This window comes from Sinocyclocheilus anshuiensis, unplaced genomic scaffold (genome assembly GCF_001515605.1).
Source record: "Sinocyclocheilus anshuiensis isolate Anshui unplaced genomic scaffold, SAMN03320099.WGS_v1.1 scaffold195, whole genome shotgun sequence".
NCBI lineage: Eukaryota > Metazoa > Chordata > Actinopteri > Cypriniformes > Cyprinidae > Sinocyclocheilus > Sinocyclocheilus anshuiensis.
This window is the reverse complement of record NW_015548236.1, coordinates 2,833,595-2,858,145: the sequence shown is the minus strand read 5'-3', so window position 1 is coordinate 2,858,145 and position 24,551 is coordinate 2,833,595. Positions and strand designations below refer to the sequence as shown.

At 36.2% G+C, this 24,551-nt stretch overlaps 2 protein-coding genes across 3 annotated transcripts in view; one reads left to right on the top strand and one right to left on the bottom strand.

Annotated features, from left to right (window-relative positions):
• Positions 1-4,076: 4,076 nt before the first annotated feature.
• LOC107654770 (3-hydroxyisobutyrate dehydrogenase, mitochondrial-like) lies at positions 4,077-22,835 on the bottom strand. The gene is made up of 8 exons (XM_016442016.1): positions 22,717-22,835; positions 21,796-21,956; positions 21,563-21,672; positions 20,479-20,600; positions 11,683-11,816; positions 9,892-9,968; positions 4,852-5,008; positions 4,077-4,748 (listed from the first exon to the last, which is right to left on the bottom strand). The coding sequence occupies exons 1-8, from the start codon at positions 22,784-22,786 to the stop codon at positions 4,593-4,595; spliced, it is 987 nt and encodes a 328-aa protein (XP_016297502.1). The 5' UTR covers positions 22,787-22,835; the 3' UTR covers positions 4,077-4,592.
• An 887-nt stretch (positions 22,836-23,722) lies between these two features.
• The window catches only part of LOC107654695 (tax1-binding protein 1 homolog A-like), a 4,972-nt gene continuing 4,143 nt past the window's right edge, over positions 23,723-24,551 (top strand). For both annotated transcript variants that reach the window (XM_016441885.1, XM_016441884.1), the window contains exon 1: positions 23,723-23,837. The gene's annotated coding sequence lies outside the window, so the exon portion shown is untranslated. The remainder of the gene's footprint in view (positions 23,838-24,551) is intronic.

Genomic DNA, 24,551 nt, shown 5'->3' with positions numbered 1-24,551 from the left:
GCAATAGCAGTATTTTTTCAGAACACAAAACTTCCGTCTGGCACCAGTTTTTATTATTATTTTTTAAATTAATATATATATCATAAACCTACTAATTGTTTTATGTAAATTACAAATAAAAGTTATAAATAAATTAAAAACAATATCTTTTACCATAATGTACACATTGAGCAAAACATAAAACATTACATCAAAATATTACTGATTGTTTATCATTTTAAACCAATGATGCATCAAAAACTACTGTACACTGCAAAGTGTACAAGATGAAAAAAGTAACATTTAGTGACAATTGCCATAATAACACAAAAGCACAAGTGACAAGTTTTTCTCAACTGGCCTGAAACTCACTTTTTACAATACTTTCAGCTATAAAATACATGTATAAACAGTTCAGAAGATTGGGTTGGCAAGTTTTTTTTTTTTTTTTTTAAAAAAAAAAAAAAAAAAAAAAAAAAAAAAAGTGTAGGCCTATTTTTTGCTGTGATGGGTTTGCAAGTTTTTTTTTTTTTTTTTGAAAAAAAAAAAAGTCTTATGCTAACCAAAGCTATATTTATTTGATAAAAACTACAGTAAAAGAGTGCTTTTGTTAAAATAACATTTTTTTAAAATAATTTTCTATTTTAATATATTTTCTATTTAATATTTATATACATTTATTTGTGTTACGGCAACTTTAAATAAATAAAATAAAAAATCTTCTTGACCCCAAATAGTAGTTTATATCAACAGATCTTTTATGTTTGCATGTCTAAGATGACTGGATGACGTCTTGATTGGCTGGGTGGGTTGAGATGCTTAAGATAGTTATGACGTCTGCAGTGGATGTGAGACCAGGCCCGTCTAAAGAGTCTGCTTGTCCATGTGTGTGAACGCACAGACGTCAGTGTGGGCCGGTTTCACCGCTGCTCTCTTTACAGCTCCTTTCATGTCCTGTTAATGAGAAAACCGCAGCACCCAGCATTCCCCTTTTAAACGAGGACAAATTAAATCCCAAATATGAATCACACTCAACATGGCTGACGCTCAAAAGTTGTAGATTTTCACCGAGGTCAGACTGGACAGCATATCGTCTGGACGGCTAATGACGTCCATTCATGGCACGTCCGTATGACTGCTGCTACTTCCCAAAGGCCTCATTCCCAGTTTGGTTTATATAAGAAAAAACCTATAAAAACCTCTTGGCTATAAGATAAATGCAAGGTAGATGGTTCTGTTTGAAACTATCAGAGGATTTCTGATGAGTGTAGTTCATGTTTTTAAAATAGATGACAAAAAAACCCCACTACCTTTCAAAAGTTTGGGGTCAACAATTTTTGTCTGAAAAAGTAATTCTGAATTATTTCTATTTAGAAAGAGCTTACTACTTATTAAAGAATCCTGAGGAAAAATGTATCAGTTTTCATAAAAATATGAAGCAGCACAACAGTTTTCAACATTGATAATAATAAGAAATGTTGCTTGGGCAGCAAATCAGCACATTAGAATGATTTCTGAAGGATCATGTGACACTGAAGACTGGAATAATAATTGCTGAGAATTCAGCTTCGCCATCACAGGAATAAATTCCATTAAAAAATATACTAAAATAAAAAAGTTATTTTAAACTGTAATAATATTTCACAATATTACAGGTTTTATTGTATTTTTGGTAGGTGAGACTTGCCAACCCCAAACTTTTAATTGGTAGTTTAATTACATTTTCATTTGTACAGAACGTCCCAACAGCATGGACTAGATGTTTGCACATTACTGATAAGTTCAAAGAAATACGGTGTGGACTATGAACTCTGTGATCTATTAGATCATGCAAGCCAGACATCTATTGCTCTTATAACTCTATGTAAACTAAATCAATACATCATCTTTTTAAAACATATAGTAGAGCATTACTATTAACTAAAACTCACCATCTATAACAGCTATAATGCCTGCATTTTCAGTTTAAAACGCGCTTACCCAGCTACAGTCTTGAAGCTCCCAGTTAACAATCGGCAGTCCCAGTTAAACAATTAGTGCACTTATAGTGTGTAGGACTGTCTGAGGCTACAGCCACATAACTGCACATCACGAGCATTGGTCATAAAATTAAGTCCTACAATTAAATGTTGAGGATAAGAGCGGTTTTAACAACCTCTGCGCTAGTTCAGACTGGGTTGGCCTGTCTGAGGCTGTCTACAGACACAAACAGCACTGCCGGAATAATAAAAACACTCAAACGAAAGACCAAAAACACCATTAAAGAAAAGAGCCCACGGATGATGCCTTGTTTTGTTGGCTTTCTGATTGTGATGATGGAAATAAAGGCATCATTTGTAGAGCATGAGTGCGTGTGAGCATGTGGACAGAACAATGGAAAAAAATCAGGCAGACCACAGACACCGGAGGACCAACATCAGGACAGTGAAGGGACTAATTCATTTCAGCATTAAAACATCACTACAACCTTACTTCTCCTTTTGTAAACATCATATGCTAGAAGAAGTTGTATTTCTTACATGTACGCTTGTAAATCTTTGATTTTCTTGTTATAGCTAATGTATGCTAACCTGGCTGAAGGTCCCTGGTTCTTACCTAACACAGCCCAAACACACCAGCCCTTCAGTTAAACCGTCATCAAACGCAAACGCAGCCTTATTAAACATTCATATGAATTGGAGAAAGTTATATATAGCATTACATCAGAGAGGTAATGTTTGAATGTTAAAATAGTATCAGAATAATTGACAGACAAATATAAATAAGCCATTTGTAGGCTGATTTCCCTGAAAAACAACCTATAAATACTGCAGCTATCAAAACTTTGATCTTTTTGTTTGAGCATCCCGACCAACCCTACAAATGGGCGGGACTATCTTTTTCAGACCAAAAGCAGATGTTTAACATTTGATTGGTGATGCAGATAATATACACTTCGCCTTAAAGAGATGACAGTTAATAACTCAATTAACTTCTTTATTGAGGACATAATATGAACAAGAACATTTTTGTATAGAAGACACCATGATTCTTGAGCCATGGGTGAGTGTATGTGTCTAGCACAAAGATGGCGTCAGTCTCTTCTTAGTGTGAGTCTAAACAGGACTTCTATAAAGTAGAGACAACTAACACTGCTCATTCTCAATACAGCACCATTACAAATATACATATGTGCATACACACCAGGACAACTTAAAGCCTTTTGTTTACGAATAATAAGAGAAATTGTGGTCAGAATAAAAAAAACACTAAAAAAAAGACAGAGACGTCAGTGTATAAACTGTGGAATAGTTCACCCAAAAAGAAAATTTGCTGGAAATGTTCACTCAGGCTATCCAAGATGGAGATGAGTTTGTTTTTTTATTGAAACAGATTTGGAAAAATTTTGCATTACATCACTTGCTCACCAATGGATCTTCTGCAGTGAATGGGTGCCGTCAGAATGAGAGTCCAAACAGCTAATAAAAACACCACTATAAACCACAAATAATCCACACGACTCCAGTCGATCAGTTATTAAATTGTGAAGTGAAAAGCTGTGTGTACATTGTTTAAATAAACAAATCCATAATTAAGGCGTTTTTAAACTGCTAACTTTAAACTGTTGCTTCAGGCCAAAATACAAGTCCATAATCCATAATAATGCTTCCTCCAGTGAAAAAGTCATCCTGTGTTGCCTTTTCCACTGATATATTTGTTTAGAACTGTTTTTGCTTGTAAACAGTGTTTGATATTTCTCTCTTGATTCAGATTTTCAATGGAGAAAGCAAAATTATGGACATAGGACTCTTTTATTTTTTAGCCAGGAGCAACGGTTTTAAGATAAAACCTCTTAATGGATTGATGTATTTGTTTGTTTCAAACTTAATGGATTTGTTTCAAACACAGCCTTTCACTTCACAAGATATTAATTGATAGACTGAAGTTGTGTGGATTACTTGTGGATTACTGTGATGTTTTTATCAGGTGTTTGGACTCTCATTCTGACGGCACCCATTCACTGCAGAGGATCCACTGGTGAGCAAGTGATGTAAAGCTAAATTTCTCCAAATCTGTTCCCATGAAAAAACAAACTCATCTGCATCTTGGATGGCCTGAGGAATAGTACATTTTCAGCATTTTTTTTTATTTCTAGGTGAACTATTCTTTTAATGTAACTATTCCAGAAAAACAAGGGACCTACTACTTCTTTGTAAAATGTTTCACAGTTTCGATTCAGTTTAAGCACAACTGAAACAGATGAGGTATGTCATATGGATCCATAAACATTTCTAGCAGCATCTGATCAGGACCTAAAATCAATATTGGCTCAAATTACTGGCTCAAAGTGGAAAAGAATGACTGTAAACATTTGCAGGTAAATGTGTGAAGTAAGCAAGCTTGAGTAACAGTTTGAACCGGTCATAGTTAAAAACGGCTCTGCAAAGTTTTGAATGTCAAAATCTGGCAACAACCTAAGAGAGGCATCGGACTCTCAATGCTAGCTTCACTCATTAGCTTCAACATACCTGTAACATCCCTTTGAAAATATACGCACATGCATATCAATAATAAACTGGCCAGTCATAATGTCCGTTTCTCGCATAGAGTTAAGGTCACTTCCAATGGACCTACTACACCCCCTCCTCTCTTAAAAACTGGAAGACGGAGGAAAAGTCTTTGTTAGAGTAGCCACGAGCGCACATCGCACGGTAGATCTGGTGTGCCAAAGAACCAAGAGGAATTGGGGTCTGGGTACTGGTCGCCGTATCCTGAGCAAAACCAAGATCCTAAGAACACAACGTTTTTTTTTTACAGTTTCGCCTTAAAATCATTTAGACTTGGTGTCAATAAATAAATAAATGTGATCAAAAGAAGAATGCTTCCACTTACTTTAGCCATTAGCTTTGTGCCAAAGCCTCCCTGGTAGTTATTTGCTGAGGGCACTCCTTCCATGACACCTGGGACGGGGTTATACTTGTCACTGGACCAACATCGTCCTGAACTCATGTTCAGAATCTTCGCCAGCAGCTTTGGATCCAAACCCAGTCTGATCAAAAGAGAGAGAGACAGGTCAAAGGACAGAGGTCAGACAGAGTGCTGACCTTTAGGCTCATGACCAGATCATCCCTAAGTGGAAAGCAGGCCTGGATAATACAGTATTGATATTTAACAGGAGCTGCAGTTCATCATTTTCCACTCTCCCGCTTGTTGTCCCCCACACAAATGCAGGGGTAATAAAACTCTGACACAACCAGCTGTCTTATTAACTCGCCCCCACCAATCTGTCCCCCTATAAGAGAAACCAGGGTGATTTCAGTCCTGCATTTAAAGTAGATCTGAGTGAAATGGGCCTTGCTGCTTTACAAACGAATGTGCACCCAAATAACACCGTATAATAGAACAATACTGACAAGACAGCAAACAACACAAAGATTGTGACATTTTCTGAAGCAAGCTGCTGCCATGATGATAGATGTATAGTTGCTAGGGCCTAGTTAGGTGCTTGTTTAGTTTTTTAGTCAAAAGAGCTCACCTTTAAATCTTCAAATGATATTTGGTAATAAACTATGATATTTGTTGCCTCTTAAAGACATTAATAAAATTGTGAAAAAATAGTATTAATTTTGTATTGTAGAAAACGTGTAGATAACAGCATACTGTCTGAATACATTATAAAACACTTTTGGGTCCAACTTTATATTAAGTGGCCTTAACTACTATGTACTTACTTCAAAAAATAAGAACAATGTACTTATTGTGTTCATATTGTATTGCAAAACACTTCTGCTGCTATCGAGGTGGAATACGGGTAAGGTTAGGGACAGGTTTGGTGGTTTGGGTAGGTTTAAGGGTGGGTTAAGGTGTAAGGGATGGGACAGAGTAATTATAAATGTAATTACAGAAATTAATTACAGATGTAATTACATGCAGGTATTTTTAAAAAACATGTACACAATAAGTGCAAATGGTTAATTTAAATGTAAGTGCATAGTAGTTAAGGCCACCTAATATAAAGTGGGACCCACTTTTGAATATATGAATTTTACTTAATTAGTAATATTTATTATATTACATAATTATATTAAATATGTTTTTGGGGAGTCACTAAACATGGCATTTTTAAATCTGAACTAGACTTGGCTTATGACAAAAGGTCAAACTATCTGAAAACACAAGACCTTTTCAAATAATAATAGTTTTGTTAATTTTTTTTTCTACAAAATATTCAGAAATGTTGTCAAACTATTTTATCAGGAGAGTAGTCAAGAATTACTTTCTTATTCATCATGATATCAGGACAGTCATCTCACCCTGACATTTCTGATTTCATGCCCCCTAAAAAATCAAAATAAATGTTAAATTTAGTAAGAAACTAAAACTATGCTTAAAGTAGAAAAACATTTCAATGGCATTTTTATTTATGAATAGCATTTTCCCTGTATATTAGAATAAATCAATAGCTAGAACAAAATAGAGTCACATTACTGACACAAACTAATAAAAAACAAAAACGTCAACTAGCACTATTTGCGGAGACAAAAAAGAATTAGGTGGCAGTTGACAAAAAGCCATTTTGAAACAAAAGGAAGATTAAGAGAAGAGGGAAAAAGAGGGAAATCTGAGGATGATGTGTAACTGGGCAAAAAGCTGCCGTCTCTTGCTTTAACAAGAACATAAATATGACCACATCAAGAGCGCCTCGACACACGCGTGTGCGTGCGCACTCACGCCGGAGCGGCAGCGGTGGTGAGACAGTAAAGTGTGCTTTTTAGCTTTTTTATGTCTATTAAACTATGATGAGTGTTTAAGGGCAGTTAAACAGTAACTCCACCTGTCTCTCATTCAGGGGGCCGCGCCTTCATATACACTCACACGCACCACGACTTTTATAAGTCTATGCAATAATTAAGAGACAAGGACACACGGCTGTGCATAAAAAGTCTATTTCTTTCCCCTTTCTATTATTCCATCCCTCCATCCCACACTGCCTGTTTTTACAGACTGTTTTGGAAAATTTAATCTCAATAATGTGTGTGTGTTTGTGAGCGGCGCTGTCATTTGACAGTTGTTTTTGGGGGGTTTAATGTCTGTAAACAGCCCATTGACTGACCCCGTATCAATCTCCCATTCTCTCTTGCTCCCTTACTTTCCCCCTTTATGTCTGTGTCTCTTGGGGACAACCGGTGACATATGTTCAACATCGTCCCCTCCTTCCCCCAGCTCACACACACACACGTTTTGAGTCGGTGACTGAAAAGGTTACCGCCTCAACTGCAACCTGGCTTCTCTGCTACAACACAAATCACTCTCTCGGCACAAGAAACGAGTGTGTGTGCATGAAGGGGAGGCGCCTTCACTATTAAAATGCTAAACGTCATTTTGTATAGCCCTCATTCTGCTCCTATGGATATTATCCAAAGCATTTACACATCAAATTTACATGAAAGAGACACTTTCAAAGGATACTTGTGAAGATTTGGCTGATGAAATCGAGTGTGAAGTGTGTGCAGGTTAATACCACAGTAGCGAGGGAAAGGAAAACAGATGTGAGAGTCTAGTTAAACAGGATGAGTGAATTACAGTTAAAGAAAAAGGAAAGGAGGAAATAAACTAGAGGCGTTTGATGTTTGATCACTGAATTAGAACGGGGGCCCATTTTGTTAAAGACTTATGTTTATACACTATGCTTCTTGTTCTCATTTCATCTTCATCAAACCCTGGTGCTTTCAATATTATAAACACATAGTCTTATAAGCAAACACACACAGGCCACAATTTTATTAATGTCTTTAAGAGGCAACAAACGAGTTTATTACCAAATGTCAATTATCTTTTTAAACATCTTGACACAGGCTGTGTGTGTGAGGGTGCTTGTGTGGTGGATGAACTTCCAAAGCCTCTCAATCGTATGTATGTTGCATAGTTAAAAAAAATAAATAAATCCGGCTCATTCTCGGTTGTAGCTGCTGGTTTTAAAGAGTAGACAGCCACATATGCATGCATAAGTGAAGATAGATGGAGAGAGAGAGAGAGAGAGAGAGAAAGAGAAAGAGAAAGAGCGAGAGGGGAGATAACTGTCTATTGGGGACACTTTTTCTCCAGCACTCGTTGGGAAGAAAATGAAGAAAAGGGTATTTTTCAACAAAGAGGGTACAAGTTGGTGTCCCATTACTCTTTTAAAACAGATTTCTCGACATAATCGCAACTCAATATTGAATTTATTGACAGATTTTAATTTTAATGTTTGTGAAATTGAATTCAATTGAATATGTTTCAAATGTAGATGTTCCCAATTTTGGCAACAGGGCAGGAAAATTTGTAAGCTCCAATTAATATGAGCTTAATGAAGATAAAAAACCCTTAAAAATTGTTTTGTTTCTTAAAAATGTGCAGCTTTTCGCTTCAAAAGACATGAAGAATAAAAGTACACACACATCTATGTATATCCTTATAAATACATGTCATACATACATACATTTTTTCCTTTACATTTTAGGCCCAATTTTGTCCCAAATTCAACGAAAGTTGTAAAAATGAAAGTAAGAACTGAAAGAACAAAAGATACTACAGGAAAGGTGGAAAAACCTACTGGTAATTCTCCATTAGTGAGAGATTAATTATTTCTCCCAAGCACCCATTTGCTTTCCAGTTGAAAGAGAAAATCATAATATCTTCAAATAAGTCAAACACACATCCTCTTTACATTTTCTATGTGCAGTTTGCTGCATGAGAGGACAGGCTGCAGTGCAGCATGGGAGATTTATGACAGCCAGGAACCCAAGGCATCTAAATGAGTCTGTATAAGTGCATATGAGTATGTGCAGATGCCTACACGCTCCTTATATCCCAGAGAAGAGGGATGACATCGCTTCATGCGCACTAGATTCTGAGACTGCATTCAAGCAAATATGAATACATATCTCGTATGTATGAAGAATATGTTAAATCTGTTGAATCCAACCTATTAAGCTGTATTTGCAAGCAACACTGACAAGCAATACGCTCTAATATAATTTTCCCCTCTTCTCACTTTAACATATATTTAAAAAAGAAGTAATAATAAGAAGAGAAAAGATATTGCCTACATATTTTTAAACACAATCAAATAAGAACTAACTCCTTTTATCTTAAAAAAACAGCATATGATGATCAGTTACAACACACTCAATTGTGTCTATCATCACTGTTGCACAGTGAATGAGCCGAAAAAATTAAATGAAATTTGAAAGCTACAGCAGATAGCAAGATTTTCAGTGAAAGCAGTTAAAGCCACGGCACTAAACAAAGCTTTTCAGACAGAAGGTCAAAATAAAAAGAAAATAATTTTTGCAAATATATGTATTTTTTGCGAATATATGTACTAATAAGTGGAGTGAACCTTATTCTACTTTTTTTTTCTTATTTAAATAATAAACAAGTCATGGCATGACCCCTTTACATTTCAGTCTTTCTTATACAAAGCAATCGTGTGGCAGTTTGAAACTAGAGCAGGCTACATATGAACTACTTTTTTAATGCTTTTTTCTAATTTTTTGAGCTAGAGAGCAGCCTCATTCTCACTCAGACACACACACACACACACACACACACACACACACACACACACTTGCATTTGTGGTTTATGGGGACTCTCCATACGCGTAATGGTTTTTATACTGTACAAACAAACTGTATTTTCTATCGCCCTACACCAACCCTACACCTAAACCTACCCCTTACAGAAAACTACTGGCAATTTTTGAATTTCACAAAACACCGTTTTGTATGCTTTTTAAGCCTTTTGTTTTACGGGGTTGCAGGAAGTGTCCTCATAAACCATGTTTATGCTGTAGTACCCATGTCATCATTATACACATTTGTGTCCTCATAAACCATATATATCAGTACACACACACACACACACACACACACACACACAAACATCTTCACCTAATTCCAAGGTTCATGGTCTCTGCTGTACCAATCATGCCAATTGCTAACAGCATGTTGTTGCAGATTTTTGCTGCCTGAAAGAGAAAATTGCAAAACATCAGTTCAGCCACAGAAGTAATTTAATTTAAAGATTTTGCAGTAACCTTTTATCGACAGTACATAAGGAATTTGTTATGCACCACATAGTGCTTAGTGTGTTCCTTAAATAGGTCATATCATGAATAACCAAATCTTTTTAGGATACTATAAATACATACTGTAACTTTCAGAACTTAGTGGGTTAAAAATGAGCATTTATGATAACAAAGCTACAGCAACTTGGACATAACAGATGAGCAAATCAACACATTACATTTACACGTCAAAGACACTTGCTGTCACCTACTAGTGTCAAAGGCATTTCAGACACTTGACACAGGATAGATGCTTATCATGCTTTTATTCTGAAATGGCAGAAAAACTAATAATATAAAAGCAAAATGAGGAAAAAGTTTGCCAGTATTTAAAATGCGCTGCAAAATTTAACTTTTTAACGAGCTCTGATCATTTTAGACCGCTCTTAACAGATTTTGTGGCCCATTTCAGCATGGATTGTTTCAAAGGGTGATAAAATTGACCTGAAAAACGTAAATATGAAAATTATAGGAGGAATATGAGCCCATTAACAGACAACAATATCTATTAATGTGTTCTAACAGAGCATACTGAAAAAACACTATCTTGGGCATTTTAGAACATGGTATGATTGCAAAAAAAAAAAGTGAAGTCTTTAACCCCTTTCACACAGAGTGTTGATCCCGGAAAAATGCCATAAAGTCGAAAGAGTGCCTTCTGTGTGAACGCAGACACGTCCTGGGATGGGGACCTAGTAACATTGCTGGTATCAGTCCTGGATTGAGCCCTGTGTGAACAAAAGGAAGAACCAATGCCGTAGAGAATGCGTCGTAGTGAGGATGCGCGTGTCATCACAACGACGTGCGATTCTTTGACCGGGAGAATTAAATGCAGATCAACAATCACAACAAAACAAATCTCTGCAAACTGTAAAGGAACTGACAAGGGAGCTCCTCACTATCCGCGCTGAAGCTGAGATAGTTCCAGCTTAGTGGAACGGTACAAGTCACATAACAGGATGTGACGTCCTCTGCACAATCTGACTTTGTTGCAACCTAGAAATAAACTGCTGGTCAAGTCTGGCCAGAGGAGAACGGCACACTATTTCAACACACTATTTCCCTTTTTTAATACTGTAAAGCTGCTTTGACACAATCTGCATTATAAAAAGCGCTGTATAAATAACGGTGACTTGACTGACTAACGTGTGTTTATGGGATCTTTACGGTTGTGGCTAAAAGGGATACAGCTATGGCCAGAAAATAACAATAAAGTAAATTTGCTATCACATTCTGTTTTATTAATGACTACATCCTACCCCAGCCCTATACCTGTCCCTTACAATAATGCAAATACAGTAATTATTGTTGTTCCGAGTGTCAAAAATTACGCAATATTGATGTGCGCATACCCAATAAGCTCTGGCGGCCGTAGCTGTATCCCTTCTAGCCCTAACCGATCTTTATGGGATGTGTATGAACGCACACACAGATTCCAGAAAATCACTGTAAGTGTGAATGAACCAAACTCAAACGATCCTGGGACAAATTATCACATTTTTTTTCTAGAATCTCTGTGAAAGGGGATTTTGAAGTTCCATTGACGACACCATCTCTTTACTACAATTTATAATTGATTACAGGCTAAAGGACATTCATGTTTGTGTGTATTTACCTGTCCACTTCCCACTTGGCCACAGTACACTACATTTGCTCCCATACAGGTGAGTAGCTCCTGAGCAGCATTAAATTCCTCCTCGACTCCACCCACCATGAAGGTGAGTTTAGCCAGACCGGCTGCACCAACACCTGAAAAGAACACAGTCATGACTTTAAAAATCATTGCAAAGGTACTCAGAATCACTAAATGTCAGTTTTCAGTGTGTATATTTGCAAGTGCTGTGGTGGTACCATTATAATGATGGCATCAAGATGGTTATGTCAAAGTACTAAAAAATAAAATAAAATAAATCTATAACCATATTAATTTATGGTATTTACATCTTACTCCAAAGTAGTTCAAAGTGTATTATGGCAAATGTCAACATGGTACAACAACAACAGCAACAACAAAACAATTTTACTAGCATATGACATGTTCAAAGATCCAAAGTTTTTTTTTTATGATGTTATCATCATTTCCTCTTTACAATTATTATACAGCTGAGGAGCATTATAAAAAAATAATTATTTACCTTAAGCAGGTCAGGATTTAGTCAACAATGTGTGTGTTTGTGTGTGTGTGTTTTGGGGCAGAGGAGGGTATTAATAAGCTGTCTGGCACCAGCGGGACAACATTTGAGTGTTTGCCTTTAAAAGCCGATTGTCCAAATCATCCTTCACAACTCTCTGAGGACAAGGACCCATTGTCCTCCTCCCCACAAACACATAGACTTGCGTATGACAGCTGTGCCTAAAGCGACACTCCTCCCCCTAAGTGAACACGCCCCCTGGGGTATGAGTGACAGCTCTAAGGGGTAATTAACTTTACACTTTATCATGTTCAATTAAGCGCCACGCCTGAAGAGGACCAAGCGTGGCCAATCACGTTAAAGCGTGCCATGTTCTACATGGGAGGGGTGCTTTTAATGCTGCTGACATAGATATGTGTGTCTGGGGATTTGCCCGATTAGAATGCAATTAAAGCAATCAAATTGGCCAGATTTTTTTTAAAGACTAAAACCTCATCTGCTGCACTGAAATCCCTAATATCCACATAAATAAACACACAAACACGATCCAATTTATCCAAATTTATATTACACACTGGATACAACATGAGCTAGAAAAAAGGCATGTGCTTTGAGGTGAGTGGTCTGTTTGTGTGTGTCAACACTAATGAATAGGCTGTTTATACTGAGAAGCTAATAATGTTAATTATTAAAGACTACGAGAAAAGAGCTGATGCAAGATAGATAGAGTGAAACAGAGATAAAGAAAGAGTGAGAGAGAGAGAAAGGAAAAGAGAGACTTTATGACTTCCCCTGTATTGATTTTAGCCATACTTATCCGTCATCAATAATTCTCTCATTAGCTCAGCACGTCTGTCATTTCCCTTTTTTTACTTCAAAAACAATTTGCACACTTTTTAAATTAAACTGGTTTATCACATTTAATGAAGACATCACATTAACACATTTACAATGCTAATAGTAATGCATGGAAAGTTAATGCAAGAGCAATATGAAAATGCAGACAGGGCCAAAGCATAAAAAAAAAACATACCAAAATCAAAAGATGATTCTAATTGGTCAAATGCAGCATTCTGCGACCAATGTATTTGTCTCAGGCAATGTTAGTTTTCATATTGTGAAAAAATAAAATAATGTCAACTGAAATCTATATTTTGGTTACATTTTAATGTATTTGTGTATTTATTCAATCATTTAATAAGAGATATAAAAGTTATCATTGCAAAATAAAAATAAAAAACTGATGATCCCACACTTATCATTAGGCCTAATCTTATCTAATCTAATCTAGATCTACTCCATTTCCACAATTTTTGCACAAAAATGTGTGAAATGGGTTTAAAAAGGTAAAACGTGTTAAGCTGACCTGAGTAGCTCTTATTAGTAGTTGAAAACCCAAATCAGGAAAGCTAAACTACTCAATAAACAAGTACAAAATCAAATCTACATTAGATTAAAAGACTAAATCTATAACAGCAAAAATATAATGAAGAAACCCACATGGACGTGAACTCTGACGGAGATGTACGCAGTTGTTTGTGGTGTCAGGTACCACAAACTCTCTTTCCAGCATCTTAAACACTCAGAAAAAGCCACTTAAGGCTGTAAGCGCTTTTTAAAACACCGAAACGTTTCATTAGTGGCAACGTTACATTAAACTACATTTGTGGATATGAGCCTCTTTTCCCAGGCAAAGCGAGACGGTGGCGCTTAAACCACCTCATCGAGCATGTAGATCTCAGAGCCTTTATTGTGTGTAAATAAAAACCCCATGCAAACCTCTTGTCGTCTTTCTACAAGCCTATAGAACTGCTGACAGTAATAAAGACTCTAGATGACGAAATCAGTTTTTTTTCAGCCCTCCCTACCAGATGCATACACAAACTCACTTGTCCTTTTTTGCGATCTATCAGCTATCCTCCTGAGCTGATCAATAACTTTCTTTTTGACTGTAAAAAGACCAACATTGATCGCAAACAGACAATAGGGATTTAAAAGCGATTGTCTCTCTAAACGACTGCGCTGGCAGGGCATTAAAGAGATCTCGAGAGAACATTCTAGGAACCGTTCTTATTGTGTTTCCAATACCAGAAACACTGCTGTAAAAACATTAGGCAAACCTCGATAAAATAGGCACTATATCAGAGGATGTCAATGATTGATTTGGTTTATGATCAAAGCTATATTTGTCGATATTGGATAATCAGGCCAGTAAATGCATACAGTCTTCATGCCACCTAAACTCCTTAAACTCAGGAGTTTTGATGAGGCAATTTAGTTTTCTCATGCTACACTGAAAATTTACAGAAATCACCTAAAAACGAAAAACTTTCATAATTTACTTGCCCTCATGTTGTTCCAAAACTGTATGACTTACTTTCTTCTGTGAAACACAAAAGAAGATATTTTAAAGATGTTTTTGTCCAATAAAATTCAATGCGGGTCCAAAACAACGCTCAACAGACCAAAAAAAAAAAAAAAACAGACACATAAAGCTTCACAATCTAGGGGAAAATCTAACTGTCATAATTTTGATATAAATATTCTACCATTAATTGTGATTTTAAGATTGCGATATAAAGCTTGATAAAAAAAAAACTCTCCAGGTAAATACAAAAAAAATACAAAAATAAAATTATTATTATTATTACTACTACTACAAGATAAGATAAAACAAAATAAGAAATATTACTATTGTAATAGTTATTGTAATAATGTTAATAATAATTTATTTTACAGTACACTCTTAAAAATAAAGGTGCTTCACGATGCCATAGAAGAACCTTTTTGTCTAAATGGTCCCATAAAGAGCCTTTAACATCTGAAGAACCTTTCTGTTTCACAAAAGTTTCTTTGTGGCGAAAGAAGGTTCTTCAGATTATAAAAAGGTAAGAAAGAGATGGTTCTTTAAAGAACCTTTGACTGAATGGTTCTTTGTGAAACCAAAAATGGTTCTTCTATGGCATCGCTGGGAAGAACCTTTTAAGCACCTTTATTTTTAAGAGTGTACAACTGTAAAATTACAATAATAATAATAATATTTATGGCTTTAAATATTTGTATTGTATTTAAAACGCAGAGAGACCATAAAGCTTCTGTTTTGTTGGCAACAGTTGGTTTATATGATTCTGGTTACAAGTTTGAGAAGACCATTGGTGTAATTGTGTCCTATGCACATCATAAGCGATCTAAACTCAGAGAAGATGCAGAGATGAAGATTTCGAGGAGCAGCATTTACTGTATCATGAGCTGCTTGCGTGTAAACGAACACAGCATGGCGCTTCACATGTCACATGTATATACTTAATTAAATCGCAACCTTTGCAATTAGATAATCGCACTAAGCCATAATAACAATTTCGGTTTTATTTCAATTAATTCATACAGCCCTACTGACACATTTTTCAAAATTATCTTCTTTTGTGTTTCACAGAAGAAAAATAAGCCATACACGCTATGAGTGAGCAAATGATGGCAGAGATTTCATTTTTGGATGAACTGTGCCTTTAAGAAACTTTTTTTGGTTTTTGATGCAATGGGAACATTCTTACTAGTGTAACAGGAACAAACATATTTACTAGCTTCATGTGGCTAAACCTATAATTACGACCAAAAGGAGATATTTTCTCAGACAAATTAAAACACCAAGCAAACTTAATACACTTCTTTCTGCATATATAAAAACACACACACACATGAGAACTTCACACAGATTAATAGTTTCTACGCCAGCAGCCCTAATGTGGCGTACTGACAGGTTCACAGAGGCAAAAGAGTTTACGAGCCGCCACACACAAACAAACGCAAACCTTCACACGGTCACAAGAGAGTCTTGCACATATTATCTTCATCATTCAGATAAGTAGGATTTTTAATCACCGCCTTCGTCACCCCCATCCTCACCCGCATGGTCCCTTTGAGTGTGGACAACAAGTGAAGAATGATCTGGAATCAATGATCCCCCAGGCCAGGAGCCATTAATATATCGGCTCCTAAGGATGCTGATTAGCGGCTCTTCACACATGCACACATGTTCCTTGAATAGCACCATCATCAGCATTTTAAAATTATCCATAATTGAGGACTTAAAAGCTGCTTAACAACACTCATCTTGTGGATGACGGGTACACACATTTACACACAAACACACAATTTTGGGAGCCACAGTGACTGTTTAAAGTGGGAGAGGGGGGTTTTGAATGACAGCTCCTCGACAGGGGGCATAAGTGCATACCAGATGACACTGGAAAATGATGGACAGCTTTTCATTCACTTCTTAGTGCAGCTATCATTTACACTTCAGACTATATCGACATTAAAAAACAGGTCTTAAAATCTTAATTTGAAGTCTTTAAATCGCTTTATATCATAATATCTGATAATTCTTTCCTGGTCAGACTCAACATCATAAACACACACACACAGTGCAATAAAAGTCCCGGCTAGACAGCTGCTATGGGTCTGTTTCCATCTGGAGTTCAGGACAGACATCGTCCACCCCCTTCACACACATCTCCCAGTCCCTGGCCTTCCCAGCGAGGATCTTGTTATGCTAATTCCTCTGTCACTCACCTATCTATCAGGCAGTCTCTTCCTCACCCTTCTGCTCCGGCCGACAGAGGGCAGAGATATTAATGAGCGCGCTCACAGTGTCCAAAAACAGCACAGGGAAAGCTGATCTACATTAGGACATATCTGGGGTCCCACCTCTCCATGAGTGATCTTGTTTCGGGTCAATCTAAAACCCAGATTTTCTATTGTGAAGGGGCATCTGCTGTCCCATCAGGATAGCCAAGCTACAGTTATGAGTGAGAAATGTTAATGCTATCAGCTAACAATGTAACTGACTTCATTAACACTGCAGCTATAAAACATGAAAACTCTTATCAGATTCACACATTTATTATTTATCACGCTATTTATGCTGAAACTTGGTTCAAAAGGTTATTCCATTATAAACACATTTGAAATTATTTTATATATATATATATATATAAAATGTGTATAATGTGTATGTGTATCTGTTTATGAATATGTCGAGAAAAAGCACAGAAATATATATATATATATATATATATGAAAAAATTATAAATAATAAAATAATAATCATAATAAAATAATTCAGAAAGAAATCAGACAGAAACTGAATTTATTACACATATTATATAAATCAGTTTATGTTTTATTAGTTGTATGGATTGGCAACTAATTTCTGATTTATTATGTAATAAGAGAACATTTTGTCTATTGTTGTAAATGGTTGTTATTAAAAGTAAAATAAGGATATATTTAAAAAAATGGCAGCCCTTTTTATTATTATATATGCCATAATAATAGTTTGTAACAATAACATAATACGTATGTTAATTTTCAGTATATCAATAAAATTGGCATAGATGTACCTACAATAAACTTTTAGGCATGAGACATCATTGCTAAGTATGAAAATGTAAGAAAACGGATGAAAAAAGCCCAATAATATTTAATAGTCAAAACTGATCTGACTAAAGCAATCATTTAATAATAAAATCTAAATATTCTTTTTAAGCCTGTTTGGTCACGCGAGGGACTTGACACAGAAATATTTCACTTTAAACTTCTAATGCATTTTGAAAGGACCATCTGAAAGCCAGAGATTGTCATTTTCTCCTTTATTAGCGCTGATCTACATATGGGCCTGATGGGTGAAGGCAGGGTGAAGGCTGTTCCATCGAGACGGCTCATGCATGCAGGCTGTTAGATCAGTGATAATAAATGAGAGGAGTGAAGAAAAGAAGATAATTTCACACATTCAGAAATGGCCTAAAATTAAGTCAAGGAAAACAAAGGGGAGTTTAACTGTTTAAAGCAAATATGGCAAGTGACCACGTTAGAACAATTTACATTATGAGTCACGTACATTAGTAAATACCGCTCTGACTTGAGGTTAAGACACCGTGAGAGCAATGCACCAACACGGCCCAACAAAACCAGATCTAACCCAGTCCCACCACACAAAACTGTGACACAAACGCTCTCTCGCACAGAAAGCCAAAGTTTTCCCACCGTGAGCTGCATAGTGAGAGTGAGCGACAGTGTGGCCGCAATCTCAGCAAAAACCGAGGAATGTGGGTAATTATTGTTAACTAGCCAAGCACTTGTTAGACGTGGCAATGGCCACACACCCCACATTTCAGAGCGTGTGACGCTAGCCGGGGGTTTGTTGTGGGTCCAATTCTGCAACAGCAGACAGTGAGGTTTTTGCCTTTGATTTTATTACAAATCTACGCAAAAAAAGACAAAGAGAGAGAGACAGAGAGTTTGTTTGTCATTTTACGAGTGTATTATTTGAGAAACACAGTCTGATGTGCCAAACCTTAGTGACGCACAGAGAGAGAAACTCAAAACCGAGAGTATAAAATTATATCAAAAGAAAATCAGCTTGCAAAAAAATATAACATGATCTCACACACATGCAAATTCTCCTTTCCACAACAGAGAGCTTATGTGAGAGGACAGGAGATGGGAGATTGCTGGGAACAGACACAATGGCGTCATGATGGCTGGAGTGCCACCTTCTGGACACACTGTTTATTTAAGTACTAGTGCTGCTGTGTTTTGTAATGTGGTCTGATAAATGCTCCCCATAGACCTGATAAAAATGTGATCATTTGGGCTATGAAAAACTATCTGTTGCCCCGCACAACTGATAAATATAAACTCTCTCTTAATGTAGAGGTCATTATCTACGGTTTTCGTGTACTGTGTTTGGATTTATTCAATGTTGACTGCTTCATCCTATTTTTAGTGTTGTGTTTTTTTTTATGTTATTACTTTTAATGGAGTCTATAAAATACATCTGACCTGACTTTAGCTTTTTTTGCCAAATGAATTGGTCTTGGACTTGTAACAATAACTTTTTGCAAAAATAAAATAAAATAAAATAAAATAATCCCCAAATTTGCCCTCCCAAAAAGTTTTAAAGGGATAGTTCATTCTAAAATTGAATTTGCTCTTGTCTGTACAATAGCAATAAACAGGCACTGGGGAAAAAAAGAAGAAATACTGAATAAATAAATTAATAATGACTTAAATTTTGGCCATTTCTCCACAACAAGCTATTTTATGGTTTCCAAGGACTTGGAATAAAGTGCACAAGTTTTATACATATTTTTGTCACCTTTGTGCTTTTTAGTCCTCATTCACTCTCATTATATTGAAAAGAGTGACCAAATTAATCTTTAAAAAAAAAAAAAAAATCCATAGGGGGAAAAAATCATAATGGTTCGGAATGGCAAAGGCTGAGTGAATAATAACATTTTTCTTTTTGGGTGAAGTATTTCTTTAAATCTCAAATACATTTTGGGCTTTTTTTGCATTATGATCTTTTTCCCCAAAAAAAGTTTTTGTTACAAGTCTCAACTCCAAAAGGAAAGGATATAATCTGAGGAAAATGGTAAATCCTCACCACTAAAATGTTAAAGAAGGATTAGATCACAGTCTAGTCCAAGGGCTTGAGAACATACACCCATTCACTTTTTTATAGCCTAGTCCACACACAGGCTCTTTAAAATCTTGTCTGCACTACAGACGCCAATCAGTAAACATACATCCAGCAAACCTTTAATGCCTGAGGAGTTTCCCCACTCACACAAGTTGTGCATCTTAAACATGTGCTTGTCCAGGGCAGTTTCTCAGCTCTTTATGGCCTTTTATCTACATGAAAGGCCCTGGACTGGGAGAGCCAACATTACGGCTCCATCAAAGTGAAAGCTACTGACAGCGCTGTCCTCCATAACGGCTCAGGCCATTAAAGGCCCTGTCACAGAGCCTTCCCAGAGAATCTGCATAATATAATGGGAGTGTGTTTGTGTTTCTGTATAATTGTAGGTTTCTTTGTCTCAATTAACTCTACAGGAAATTATTCTGCTATTCTGACACTAAGGTAAACAAGTACAAACCTAAATTCAATCATTAATGTGCATTAAAAGGAACTAAAATTTCCATATAAATTTAAACAAATTAAAAAACAGAAATTACAGAATTTAAACATCTAGAGTTTGTGTTGCAATATCTAACTTATCTGCGAGTAGAGCATTAGCCATAAGAACAAGCTTCTATAGGTACAGGAAATTAAAATGAGTACAAAATAAAAACTGACAATCCAAGACACGTTCAGCACATCTGTGAACCTACTGACCACAATAAAAGCCTTAGTGAGAACACAGTTCAGTCATTAAACCAAACTGAGCGCCTATTAAGTAGATGGTAATTAGAGGTTGTTTTCAGGTCGGTCATACCTCCTGACACCGGAGCATCCATGAACACTGCTCCCATCTTCTCAGCAGCAACGGCCATCTCTTTGGACACTGCAGGGTCGATGGTGCTGGAGTCAATCAGAAGGGTGCCTTTTTTTACCTTCCTTAAAGAAGAGTGCAAAATCAAACAGAACAATGTTAAATATCATCATAACAAGAAGCCCAGGAATATTCAAATGAGCCTAACCTGTTGCGAAATCCAAATTAGACATGTTACTATGGCCTATGTTAATCCGTGTATCATTCGATCATTCGTTTTTGAAATTGATAAAATGGGTTATTAATCCGTACAACTGCAGCAGCGGAGGACTATTATTCTGCTGCGTGATACTGCGGAAGAACTGATGATGGCACGGTTTGATCTTCGGCTGACCAATCAGCAGAAAGGGGCATTTAATTCCCGCCCACGTGTAGAAATCGAATATTCAAGCTGTTTATTCATTTTTCCACCCATGAACGAAAAACGTAAATTTAAGCTGAATTCTCGTTTTTTCGGAAAAAAAAAAAAAATGAAAAAGGAGCCATTTTCTCATTTTTCTACTTTCAATATTAAATCAAAAAACGAATGATCGAATGATACACGGATTTATGTTTTATACACATTTGCATGCTCATGCTTCTTTGATGTTTGTTAATGGTAACATGCCATGCAGGTAAACAATAAAACATTTAAAATTGCTGTATAATATACTGTATATTCAATAAACATTATGCAAAATTAGTTCATTTAATCTCATTTGGAAAAAATGATGAATGCACTATATACTACCATTCAAAAGTTTGGGGTCTGTAAATTTGCCTTCTACAGACCAGAATTTATTGGAATTAAGGAAGATTTAAAAGAACTACTAGATTAAGCCTAGACTTGTACTAATCATACAGTCAGTGGAAACTCCTTAATCTTGAACTATTCTTAATCATTATAAATAATACAGACGCATGCTGTGCAGATTTATATCCAATTTAGACTAATTTTGGTAATGTAGGACAACAGTTTCTCCAATATGTTAAAATTCAGTCAGTATCGAATTTAACACTGTTGAGAGTTTAATGTGAAAGGACTTACTTAAGTATGCCATTGGGTCCTGTGTAAACCTCAATGACGTTGGGGCTGGACGGTAGCATGGTGATGATGCGGTCAGCTTTATCAGCCACTTCAGCAGGGCAATCCAGGATCTGGGAGGACAAGCAAGGGTAATTATTTGCACAGCCTCATTCACAGAACTGTACAGTCTAGATGTAGGAAAGATGGTGATAGATTTTGTTTTAGCGCATTGTTTGAGAAACAGATACTTATACCTGTGCTCCTGAGTCCTGAAGCTCCTTGAAAGACTCTGGGAAGACATCAGTAGCAATGACAGGATACCCATGCTTCAGTAAGTTTCTAGCCATAGGTGTCCCCATGTTACCCAGTCCAATAAAACCCACTGGGGTCTTGGAAGCCATTGATCTACAGGATACTGAAAAACCACACACAGACAGAAATCATAAATTACAGTAAAATAAAATCCTCCCTATAGACACAGAAAGCTATGATAGTCAAAGAGTGCACTGAAACTGGCAACAGAAGATTTTTTTAGCCTATTATGTCTATAAAACAGAGACTTACTGGAGTAATTTTGTAAAAATCAATGTCAGTATAACATCGAATACATGGAATAACACATTGAGCACTATTGAGAAGTCTTTGCAAGATTTCTTAACCCTCAATATCAATTGCTTATAAAGACCTTCATATCCTTACAGATCCAGATGTTTAAAGAAAAACTCTAACTGAACTCTAAGAGAAAAACTGATATAGACAAAATAAACATTTAAAATTACTAAATGAGGTGACAAAAGCTGAACCTGGTGAGAAGGCTAGGACGTGTATTTAATTTGATAACACAGTTTATTTTATTATTTAGCTTATAGTTTGCAGCTGAAAACAATTTTTTTAACTGTAGTGTAACCTATGAGCTCCAAAACACCAGATGCATTGCACAACATTTCTGAACCTCAAAAAGTAAACAGTGACTTGCTTATTGTGCACAATGTTTGTTTATATGCTTTGACATATATGTCCAAGCATACTTCATACATATTCACATATTTTGCAGACTGACAAAACAAAACAGATGGAAAAAAAAAAAACATTTCCATACTGCTCTTTGCAATAACATTAGCGGCGCTTTAACCCCCTTGGTCTGTCAATGGATAATTAATGAGGAAACAACATACCCAAAGTGAGCTCCACATGTTTATTGCTTCTTTTATAAAAATTCCGATACCCTCTAAACAAAGCGGCCATGCTTATTCCTCTTGACCTCAGCTCCTGACAGCACCAGTCAGGAACTCAGGGGGCGGGTCCTATGATTGACAGCAACATTCCTCCAATCACTGATAAGGATTTGCGTACCAACCAATTAGATAGAGATCGTCATCGAGATATCATGCAGTTTCTCCCAGAGTTGCTGCTGTGATTTCTTTGAATAGAATTAAGATGATACTTCTTAAAAGATTAAGAATGGCTAGACGCTTTAGGCTTCTAAGTGAACTTATGACCATGCTGCCCAAATCAAAGAATGACAGTTTGTGCTAAAATCTCTTCGTTGTTGTTCTACATAATATTACACATACATGAATATTTTCAATAACAAACGCTGAAAAATAAATAAATAATAGAATATTTTTTTCTAGTATACACTGATCATTTCACAAATAGGACTATTCACCATTTCCTTTAAAAGGTAGCGTACTGCATAGAGTTTATAAACATCTTCATAGACATATTTGATATTCAGAGATATACTTAATATACTACATAACTAGATATACTTTTTATATACTTATACAATATAGTGTCTAGGACGTTTTAGCTATCTCTTAACATATTAAATGATCAAATGATTCCTAAAACTATAATATCTGCATACAATAACCATATTCGTTTAGCGTCTTAAGTAACGCTTGGCATTTTTCCATAATATCCACGTATGTTTTGCTGAAACGGACTGAGTCGGATTTAAATGATTCGTTTACGAATCGAACGGAATCAGTAAGTTGATGTTGAGTTGAGTTGAGTTGTTCTGTTTGAAAGAACCGATTCCCTGAAAAGAATCATATCTCCCATCTCTATTTTGTCGGGGTTATTCACTAACCAATGATAAAACACGGATCTCGGTGACAAAAGTAAATAAACCAATCACAGTGCGCCACCGACCGGAAGTAGGATGACGTTTCTAGATTCTCAAAACATGTTGACACCCGGTTCAGCTACATGACAGAGACAGTCTCCATCTGCGTTATCTAGCAATCTAAACAACAAGAGTTACAGATCTTCAAGTAAACATGGATTACAGGTATAACGGACTTATTGAGTGACGACTATAAGATATATAGTGATAATCTTGGAAATATATGTTGGAATTGCATGCGGTCCAATCTCGATGTATTTAGGGGTGGGATTGCAGTGGAATTAATAAAACTCATCAGCTCATCCTCTAAGGCCACCGCCAGTAATTTACGTCGTATAATAAATAACTTACATGTATAGAAAAATGCTACATCATCTAGTGTACTTGTAACTACCATTAAAATCCGCAGTGACTTGTTAGCGACATGATGCAAGTGAAATATATCTAGAAAGTGGCTTTCGGTTTAAGCAAACATGCTTTAGTATTATTAACAAGGAATGTTATGTTTTAAACCATCATATAATGAGTTCAGGGCGAATATGCTATTTGCTGTATTGAATCGAGCTGTCATTGACGGTAAAGGCCTGAACAGGGATGACAGCAGCACCAGCAGTGCCATGCATACAGGCCTACTCGGCATCGCCCCATCCGGCCTGGAATAGGGCAGGTCTTCTTCATGCAGCTGCACATGGGCATAAACCAAATGTATGTCAGCTCAAAAATATTTAAGCATCTAAATAACATTTTAATGCAGTAGAATGACCTATAGTTTATTGCAAATTCTGTGTTGCTTAAACACCCCGTCATGCAATTTTCAGTGTAAACTTTTTTTTTTTTTTTGCTGCATCACTTTCAAAGTAGCATCATTAAATAAATATA